Genomic DNA, 10,550 nt, shown 5'->3' on the forward strand with positions numbered 1-10,550 from the left:
GAGACATAGTTGTGCTATTCTTTTTTTTCTCATACAGATGACAGCAATTCAAGTTGCCATGTTGTCTCTTCATATATTGCACATGAATCTCTCGCGTATGGTGCCGACTGGTCATGGCTGGCTCCGGTGAGGAGCTTGCCCCCACTGCCTCTTTCTCTACGGTGCTACGACTCAACTAAATCTTCAGAAGGCGAGGTTTTAAGCTCAATTGGACAAACACAAAACTTCCGCATACTGTACGAGTCGCCCACATCTACATTCGACATCGAACCGGAAGATGAACCGGAGCAAAGAGAAACCCAGGAAGATACTTTGGCAAATGAGGCTGCAAATCTCCACATCAAGGAAGGAACTTTCCAAGAGAGCGAATCGTCTCTCGTGGCGACTTGTTCTTTCTATGATCATATGCTGCACATCTGGTGCTGGCACCATGACTGAATGTCACGATCGTCATGTGATGCAACACCTTTATCCACAATGCACAGTTCTGATACATTTACAAGTTAAGCTCTTTCTCCTCTCCCCTTATTCCCCACCCCATTAATATGAAAAGTCAGTTTTACACTGCAGGTGCAAAAGGGATAATAGTACTCTCATGGATATAACATGCACAGTTAAGTTAGATTTCCTCTCATGTTTTCCCTCTCAAATTCACCTTTTGCAGCCAGACTTAATTTGATACAGTATTTGTTCAAAATGTACCGAGGTCTCACTCACAACTTGCTTCGGTTATCAAATTGTCTGCCCTCCCATCCCCTACAAACACCTTCTCCATCATGAGCATCTCTCTACTTATTTATCTCACACACAAATCCAGAGGGATATTTATATAACGAGAGCTGCACAGATGATCAACATCATTTCTACTTGAGGCCACAGGAGCAGGCTAGGTTAAAGAATGCTTTGATTGGATAAATCATGAAAGGATTTAAACCTACATCTGTAAAATATGAATTTGCAAGAAGGGAAAAGAACCATGCACCTGAATCCTTTGCAATTCATGGGCATGGCTTGCTCCCTCACTGTGCAGGAGTTTTTTGTTGTTTTTTTTTTCCACGAAAAAGGCTCATGAAAAAGTGAGGCGACAGGACAAAAGGAAACGCACCAACAGTGGGGAAAAAGCAAGGGAATGAACGAACAGAAAAAAAAGAAGAAAACTCAAACAGACTAACGAGGCCCACAAGATAACATGCCACACACAAGGACACTTAACCCAGTATAGTACGAAAGCACAAGGGAAGGCTCTAACGCATCACATAAACAACAAGGACAAATGTGTCCAAGAGCCATGTCCTAAAGGTTTTGTCTTCAGAAGAGGAGAAAAAAAAAAAAAAAAACTTCCGATATTTCGTCACGTGCTTTGACGGAGCCAATAGCGAGACCCGTCCTGGACGATCGTCGTTCATGACGAGAAAATAGTGTATTTACAAAATAACTACACATTAAATGGAATAATCTTTAAATAGTAACGTGAACTTTTCGAAACTTTAAAGCAAATGTCCGAATATATTTAAAAGTTCATGATAGACGCTCTCAAAAGGCACCCTCAATGCGAGGATGTGTACAGGTGTTTAGTATTTAAGGAGATCCGGATCCTGTATATAAAAGAGCCGAGTCCTAAAGGTTTTGTCTTCACAAGAAGAACGCGGAGCTCTCTTAGAGCCGCGTCTCGCTTTAACTTAAACAGGGCGATTCTTGAACAGGAATCCTCAACTTTCAAAGATGGCGCTTGGCCGCAGAGGTACCAGGAAGTGGACAAACTGAATTTGAAGGAAGATAGAATAGGAAAGGGGGACAGAGCAGATTTTTGTATATAACAAAGATGAAGGGAAGACAAGACACTGACCATTCAAAAAAGTAAAAAAAATTTGCTCATTGTGGATTTTCCAAATGTTTATTTTTAAGCAGCGAGAAGCAAATGATTGCACATAAAATGAATGACTATTCCAGAGTGCTCAGCAGTCCGACATATCTGGTGTAACATTGTTCATCAAACATTTCTCAGTTGCATTGCCAATCCCAGTGTTTCCAACATTAAAAAAGAAAAAAAAAAAACATTTTGCAACTCAGTTTGACCTCGTGTGGGATTACAAGTAGGACCAGCAAGAGGACAGCCATATACCATTTTTTGTGGCTATACAGGATCAAGTTCTATAAAAAAAATTTTTAACGACCTCAAATCTTAGCATCTTGATTGACACACCAAGTAACTGAGGCCCAAGATGGAAAATGTTTCACCATATTGTTATTATTTTAGTTTATAACCATAAGTAATTCTGTCCACAGCAAGCAGTGTTTAAACTTTGACATACAGCAGAATAAAATATATATTTTATTGTTATTATTTTAGTTTATAACCATAAGTAATTCTGTCCACAGCAAGCAGTGTTTAAACTTTGACATACAGCAGAATAAAATATATATTTTATTTTTTCCAAATAAAGACAAAGCCTTATAGTATTATTTATTGTACAAAGAATGGGTTTTTTTGGGGTTTTTCTTTTTTTCTTTTTCAGAAACTAACAAACTCCTTCATGATGTTTAATTGGCGTAGAAAGGACCAGCATGCATTTTGACTATGTACAATACCACGAAGCCACGGAAAGTGTTTAAATGTACATATGGCTGCTTGTGGTGACGGTTGAGCTGTGCAGAGAAAAATGAAGTGATCTTGTTGCAGAGAGAGAGAAAAAAAAGTTACTTATACATATGTACATATATCACACCAAGTAGTGTTGCGTTTTCATGGTGTTAAAGGAATATCAAAATCAATAACTTTTTCCATCACTTTGTTGATGTGGTTCTTGCATTACGGCTGATGAATAGCATCACAGTCCAGGTTTGATCGCCAAGCATTATCTTCTGGACAGGGTGAGTGAGTATCCTAACATCTCCAATGCCTTTTAGAATGCAGAGCAGCCAGCTGCACAAGTAAGTCCATGAAGTAGGAGCAGTTTTAACACCTAAAAAGTCACCAACAGTACAACCACATTGACCAAAGTATCCAAAGGCGATTGACCTGCTTTTGCCCTTGGAGCATCATCAGGATTGGGGTAAATGTGACCGAGACAGGGCTTTGGCCTGGCTGGATGCAGGTCTACACTGATCATGACATTGACCAAACAAGGGTGAAACAGGAATGTCAGTTGGTTTTGGCTACTTGAGCCCCTGTTTGTGCTGATGCTTTAATTAATTTGCTCTACCTGTTAAAACTGTTCACAGTAGTACAACTGAAAGTCTACTCTCCAGGAAAAAAAAAAGGCAGGCTTGGCCTGTTCTCGACTGTTGACATTTTTTGTTCGCTCAACTCTGTTGATGTTAGGTATGGCAGCTCTCTGACCCAACAAATTGCAGGAAAGAAACAAGGGCTAGGGTTGCCGTGCATAGTGTATGCTCGTCTGCTCACTAGCTAGTGCCGAGTTTTCGTATTTCTGCTGATCCTCATAGTCCTCTTTTTGCAGACCTTCAGATGTTACTCTGGACCAAAGCCGATGATGCAAGATATTTCAGGTCGGGCTCAATTTGGACTTCTTCACTGCAGAAAGTCATGTTTAATCCTACATGTTTGGTAGCTGGTTATTCATCTGAAAAGCAGCAACTCCGGTGTTCAACCAATTCAGACAAAAATCACCATTGGGAAGAGTATCAGACAAAGTCCTCCATTATTTTAAAGTCCTTGGTGATTATACGGGCTTACATTTTTGAAGCGTGATGCATATTAATGTCAGAGCATACTCATCAGGAAATTTCCTTGTATGTGGCATCTTGCTTACATGAACAAGTGATGGCCAATATTGAGTTGAGGTAATCCAGGTTTGATGGTTCTAAAGCACCTGACTTGATTTCTGAGAAACGCATGAAACCTACTGTTAATAAAAAAATGACTACTGCATGGGATAAGTTGGACATTTAAAAAATATGTCCACTCCAGACTATCACATTCTGATAACTGGTCAATGAAGGCAGTGCCACTCTTGGAGCAGATTGGCTTGTGTGCACACCTCCTTGACCAGCACAATTTCATCCCAGTCCAAAACTGGCTTGTTCTTTGAGGATAACTTACTTGTCGGTGTGATCAAAGCCAGCAGAAGTTTCTCCATTAACTTCCATCTCGACATGGTCAGTAGCTTGTAAAATCATTGGCTAGTTTCCATAATTTGAGGATGGCAATCACCTTCACCTCCTTGCACATCGTGCTACTTCACGAGTGCAGTGGATGTTGATCGCACAGATCCAGCGTCGTCTATTGGCCTCCGAATCATTTAAGATGGCATCTGGACCTAATTTCCTGGCTTTGGTGGAAAATAGGGCTGTATCAATTTAATCTCTTGTAATAAAGAGATGACGAAAGGATGCAATCGGAGATGCAGAAGGGCTGTTAGTTTTTGTTTTGACCCAACTTTACGTTCAATTTTCTTTTCAGTGCCAATTTTGGGGAGCTGGATGGCTTTGGCATCTGTTGTGACTGGTGGTTCATGTTGTGGGGGAATAGTCACCCCAGATATTTAGCAGTTTCTCTGTTCTTCAAATGGAGCGTGAAGTTGAGGTTTTCAAATGTTTTGCACCATCTTTGGCACCCGGCCAAGTTCAGGGAATCTAGCAATTCAGTGGTGATGTCCACATCTCCAATTTCATCTAACTCCTTTATGAACATTTTGGTTTCAGGAAATCTGTACTTTGTACAAGCTTCATGATGCTCGTGAGGAATTATGTTTGGTGACTGCTTTGAGGATCTGGTGGAAACTGTCTCAATTATGTGGTACAGGTTGAGATTAGTGATCCTCTCCACTACATCGGTGGTATATTTAGGCCAGTTCACTTTAAGGATGTATCTATCGGGGCTTCGGTTTTGATGTGATCAGCAAAACTTCAATCTGGAAAGTGGAGAGATCTGGGAAAAAATTTCCATGATGCATGCAGGAGTCATCTATTTTCATTGACCAACATGAAGCAATGGGTTGTATTCTGTGCTCTATCTGGTTGAACAAAAAGTATCTGTTGTTTCAGAGAAAAAAGAAGATATTGCTCTTCAGCAGAAGTCTAATCTGTCAGCTGTTCACATGAAAGTGCCACACCGTGTGGTGGCTTTTGAAAGCCAATCTTGACGGCAGGGTTGTAGTTAATGTGGAAATGATAATTAGGTATTAGTGCTGGTACATTTAGAGAATGTAGTTTTCTGTAAAAGTTTTCATTAGGCAAAACATCCATAATTTTTTTCCCATACAAGCTGATTAGCTCAACTTGTACAGCTCAGTTTTTAAAAGCTACCTTATTCATAAAGCAAACAGAATGTGCCCTCCCCTCCCTGATGCTCAGTTGTAGACAAGTCATTATGTAAATTTGACACGCAAGAATGAAAAATTGCCTCGTTTGCATAATGCTACTGCTGCATATAATAAGCCTCTACCTCAGTATACCTGTATATGTATGTGAAGGGGTGACGCCATACTGGACCAAAAGTAGATGAACAGCACAAGCGGGGTTGGACCATCCAATCGTCCAGCTCTCGATGTGAGCCTTTGTAGTTCTGGCCCCCTCTGAGCAAAACTTAGTGTTGGGAGGCATCGTTCTGGGGCTGGGCCGTGCCATGGACACGGAATCGGTATAAGCATGTGTACTCCAGGTGGCCCCAGTTGCTGAATATCCGGAGTTCGACTGCTCGGAAGGACTTGTCCGTAGGGTACTAAGAGACACAATAGACGTCTTATTGTTTCCATTTACTACATTAAAACTAAACTCACATCTACAATAACTTTTCTTCATGCAAGCATTAAAACTCCAATCTGCAAAACCAGGAAATTGCATATAGCTGCAAACCCATGCCCCTGAATGTTGTGGCATTTGGCACAGCTCGTCTGTGCATGGCAAAAACAAATCAATAGAGTGTACAACGCTCGACTTCATCGTTGAAACTTCACCAATTACCAATGCTTGAGATAAACTAAATAAACCCACATTGGAGCACAATGTTCCAGCAGTTTGGCTCCCCCAGCTTTGCTGCCCGATTATTATTACCTGCACAGCAAATGACTGAAGTGGTTCTCCATCCTTGTTGTAGATGTAGTGGCCTAGTTTGTCACCCTCTTCCTGGCTCTCATCCTCGAGGCCCTGTACAAAGATACCACACACCGTATCAGTCCCTACCCCTTTTCTCCCTTCATTTTTAATCCCTCATATTAGAAATCTTGTGCTCACGTAGACTGAGAAACCACGAGGGGCACTGTCAATGCTGCCTGAAGTGGCCAAAGAGCGTGGGATATGTTCAATGGAGAAGGCAGTAAGATGTGCGATCTGTGCCAGGCGGATCACGACGTAACCATAGGTCCCCCGGAATGCCCAACAATTCCCTGGCTGGATGTCGGGCTGGGATTCAGATGGAGATGGGAAGGAAGCAGCATCGGTTGAAATGTACTACCTTTTGCCCCAAGCAATGAGTGATTTATGGACCCAAATGAGACTACCTGAATTATGACTCGAGGAGACTGGGTTTGTGACCACAAAGGGATTCCCAGGAAGCTGAGCAAACCTGCCCTCGATTCGTATGTCTCTGAGCAGCGTGTGCTCAAGATGCTTCCACCTGTAGGTGAAAATGGAGATGCATTTCAGCCTGAAGAGTAGTTGTAAATACAGTTGAGGTTAAAAGTTAGAAACATAAGCTCATCTCTGCTCAAGCTTACCTGCAGACTCGAGGGCTAAGTCTGCCATACCAGTACGGTCAGCATGGTAGAGACTTAAGGCTTCGTGCATCAGAGTTTTCACTCTCTGCAGGACATCAGTTAACAAAGGAAATTAAAACAGAAACGTTGCAGGATGAAGGTGCAAAGAGTATAACTAGTATGCAGACAGAAATATGGGAAGGAATGAATGGATTTGGGAGCTGGAGGTGCAGGAGAGTGTCTCACCTCCTCACTCAATTCTCCTGCCTGTCCACTCAGCACCGAGCCACTCAATTCTTCAGATAATATTGATTTGCTTGGGGTGGCAGCCTGAGTTCCGACCATCCTCAGCTCCCGTTCAAGCTCAGCATGGCTCACATACCTCGAGTTTAGCCACTGGCCCAATGCTTGCACCAAGGCCGGCGAGGCCGAGCCATCAGCCATGGCTACTAAGATACGACCAAGCTCACCCTCGACCTGCCAGGGTCATGATGACATGCAAGGAAGATCGGAAATCAAACAAATAACACTTCGATTATCATCTTCAATAAGGTAAATACTTAAATCTTCAACTATGCAGCATGCCTGCTGCTTGCCTGGGTGGAAATGTCAGCAGCCAGTGCTGGAGACTGCTGGCAGCAAGTCTTCACATTCGCCTGGAGGTCAGCACTGCTGTATTGCATCTGCGTCACTTCATCTGAGAGCTTCTGAAGGTCTGTGCGCAGCCCCGACAAACTCGCAGTCCAACCTTCTTGGTTCTCACTCAGTTTGCTATCGAATGACAGGGAACAAGGGGAAGAAAACGGTGGATGAATGAGAAAGCGAGCGAATGACGGAACAAGAGTCCGCAGAAGTCTTGGCCCATTGACAATAAACCTGGGTGTCTAACAAATATGAAACTGGAAGAAGCACAACATATTTGCTTAAAGATGATGCAATTTCCCCTCTGAAAAGCAGATTCACGATTTTAACCCAGCACCATAAAGCAATCATACCACTCGACATCGACCCAGCCAACCAACTCAAGCTCTATCACCCCTAAGGAAGGCCTTTCCTCAAATAAAAACCACCTCCTCCTCCTCCTCACCTTTTACTTGACAGCTTCCAAGCCTCAAACTCCTTCTGCCTCTGCAGCAAGGCCTAACCAAGACATACACAAACAACATTAAATTGCTCACTCAGGTTTCCGAAAACGTGTATTTCAACCATGAGACCATGGATACAAAATGAAGAAATGAGTGTGTTCCAAGAACAATACCCCACACAGTGTTCAGGTATATATTTCAATAATGATCTTAAAGATCGTTTTTTAAAAAAAATCCAGAAGTTTAGCGCAAAAGACAGTCCTGTACATCACCCTATAGAACATGCACAACTACTGCAAAATTAGAGGTTCTTGGAAGTATTATAAAGGCAATTTCTGCTCTACAGTGTTCACGTAGAAAAATTCAACTTAAATTGAGGTTTAATAGGCAAAAAAAATAAAGCCGGGTTTTACCCAGTGTCTTTTACACCACCCTATCTAACACGTTACATTAGTTCATCGTGCCGGTTTGTGTCCTTTATAACATCCTTAAAACAGTAAGTATACTCTTTGGAAGTTTTTCAATTTTTTTTTTAACTGCCAGGCAGACAGACAGAGTAAAGATAATGTCTCACTCGTCTCTGTGCATGTGTGGTCAGGACAAATTCAGACAAGTTACTGTAAAACGGCAGGTTTGTTTTCCGATTCGTGTTCAAAATTGAACATTCAATTTAAATAAGTTGTTCTTCGCTCATAAACTGATAGGACAGACAGTTGCTTAACCCTGCTTTTTACTTTGCATGTGCTGGGTAAAAAGAACACAACACCTTACCCCTCATTTCCATGCATTCTCAAGGAGACTCACCGCCAACTTGCTGTCCAAGTCTGCCAAGGCTTTGTCCCGCTCTGCGGTTTCAGATGAGCTCTGCAGAGACGAGGAAAGGCGATAGCAGGATATCGTTCAGTGAAGCAAAAAGGTGGATTTTCAAATATATACAAAAAAACTTCAGCTAAGCTTCCTGAGCCAATTTATTGGGTTTTTGTGCTTCATTGTCAACATGTAGGTTTTCACCTCAACCCTGGGTTTTCTACTTGGCATTTGTGTAAGCCAAAGCGACATGTTAGAGGCGCAATCAATACCTGGGCTGTTTCGCCCGCGTGCACTCGCTCCTGCAGCCTTGCCATCTGTACTGCGAGTGCTGTATGCACCATCATTTCTACCTCCTCACGCCTGATTGGTGCAGTCTGCTTGACCCTGTGCCGTTCCTCGGTGAGCATGTGAGCGAAACGAGTTAAGGCCATGAGCTGGCGAGACAAACGACGCTCATGGGTGGAAGCCGCAGCCAAAGCAGCCTCAACTTGAGCAAGGCGCAGGGAGTATTCCTGCATGAGCCTGGAGTCATCCGGTCCTGCCGCCTGCAAGGTCCGTGCACTCGTGGCCCGCAGGGAAGTGGAGATACGAACCAGCCGCCGCAGCTCATCCTGCTGTGAGGCCCACGCAGCCCGAAGGAACTGAAGTTCGAGCAGATGACTCTGATCTGGAGCTTGTAGAGGCTGCAGTTAAGAATGGTGGATGGGATAAAATGAATGTGATAATGTGCAGCAATTTTCCCAACTTTTATGACACAAAATACACATAGCTCTAAACAAGTGATGAACAAGAGCCAAAGCTCTACTCTCACAAACAAAATCATCAAAAATGCAACTTTTAAATAGACAACAAGCTAAACTAAATGTCAGAAAAGTCTCAATTACTTGGAAAAACCAGAGTTGTTGTCAAAGCCACCCAATGCTCGTCTGTTTATACATTTATCGTTTTTAAAAGACGAGTCTAATAATTAATATTTTTTATAAAGCATTGCAGTGAAGTATAATTATAAAGCAGTATATGTATTTGTATATTGTAATCAGTAACAAGAGTGCAAGTGAGCACAATATATGCCCGAACAAGAAGGTATTTACAGAATTGTGCTACTACATGGAAAACAGCATCCTGGTTGCCATGGCAACCACTTTAAATGACAAACGTATGTCGCTACACACCGTCTCCACAGTCTGTACCGATGTACCAAATATGAAACATGAAAGTTGAAAACTTTGGGAGTTATAGTGCGGACAGGAACGGATGGAAAACAGCATCCCGGTTGCCATGGCAACCACTTTAGATGACGAAGGTATGTTGTGACAACAGCTCCACAGTCTGTATCTATGTACCAAATATGAAACGTGAAAGTTGAAAACTTTGGGAGTTAGAGTGTGGACAGGAACGGACGGACAGACAGAGACAGACAGACGACCGGTATCACATAATACACCCCGATATATATATATATATATATATATATATATATATATATATATATATATATATATATATATATATATATATATATATATATATATATATATATATATATATATATCGGGCGTATAAAAAAATAGTGTGGTAGATAAAAACATTAGAAAGGGAACTCGAGGGGGAGCACTTGGGAGAGTGCAAAACCTCCGCCGCCAATACTGCTGGGTCACTCAAGTGAACCTTATATCTTATTAAATATGTCAACAGTGCTGACAGTTGTAGTTCTTTTCTCCATTTTTTTTTTGGGGGAGGGGTTGGAAATCACTTAAAACATGTAGAAATGCAAAAAAAAAAAAAAAATCGAAATCTTGTTGAAAAAAAAGTTGCAAAAATTTTTTTCTCTAAATTTTTTTTGGGAGGTTGGAAATCACTTAAAACATGTAGAAATGCAAAAAAAAATTTTTTTTTTCTATTAATTTTTTTTTGGGGGGGGGACCAAGTCCAAAATCTAATGGCATGATCCTTGGACCATACCTAACCCCCCCACCAAGTTTCGTCGAAATCCTAATCA

At 41.8% G+C, this 10,550-nt stretch overlaps 2 protein-coding genes across 16 annotated transcripts in view; one reads left to right on the forward strand and one right to left on the reverse strand.

The window, feature by feature from the left end:
• DPH7 (diphthamide biosynthesis 7) overlaps positions 1-2,093 on the forward strand; it is a 37,459-nt gene extending 35,366 nt beyond the window's left edge. For all 9 annotated transcript variants that reach the window (XM_085858156.1, XM_085858161.1, XM_085858158.1 and 6 more), the window contains one exon: positions 38-2,093. In XM_085858156.1, the coding sequence (XP_085714282.1) occupies positions 38-438 (401 nt within the window). In that variant the 3' untranslated portion in view covers positions 439-2,093. The remainder of the gene's footprint in view (positions 1-37) is intronic.
• LOC147012054 (SUN domain-containing protein 1-like) overlaps positions 1,876-10,550 on the reverse strand; it is a 70,443-nt gene continuing 61,768 nt past the window's right edge. For all 7 annotated transcript variants that reach the window (XM_085858153.1, XM_085858151.1, XM_085858149.1 and 4 more), the window contains 10 exons: positions 8,821-9,234; positions 8,546-8,605; positions 7,744-7,796; positions 7,253-7,427; positions 6,903-7,133; positions 6,678-6,762; positions 6,462-6,577; positions 6,196-6,363; positions 6,016-6,108; positions 1,876-5,683 (listed from right to left, as the gene is read on the reverse strand). In XM_085858153.1, the coding sequence (XP_085714279.1) occupies positions 5,549-5,683; positions 6,016-6,108; positions 6,196-6,363; positions 6,462-6,577; positions 6,678-6,762; positions 6,903-7,133; positions 7,253-7,427; positions 7,744-7,796; positions 8,546-8,605; positions 8,821-9,234 (1,530 nt within the window). In that variant the 3' untranslated portion in view covers positions 1,876-5,548. The remainder of the gene's footprint in view (positions 5,684-6,015; positions 6,109-6,195; positions 6,364-6,461; positions 6,578-6,677; positions 6,763-6,902; positions 7,134-7,252; positions 7,428-7,743; positions 7,797-8,545; positions 8,606-8,820; positions 9,235-10,550) is intronic.

Source organism: Eptatretus burgeri, chromosome 15 (assembly GCF_056783735.1).
Source record: "Eptatretus burgeri isolate ZD-2024b chromosome 15, Ebu_testis_v1, whole genome shotgun sequence".
Lineage (NCBI taxonomy): Eukaryota > Metazoa > Chordata > Myxini > Myxiniformes > Myxinidae > Eptatretus > Eptatretus burgeri.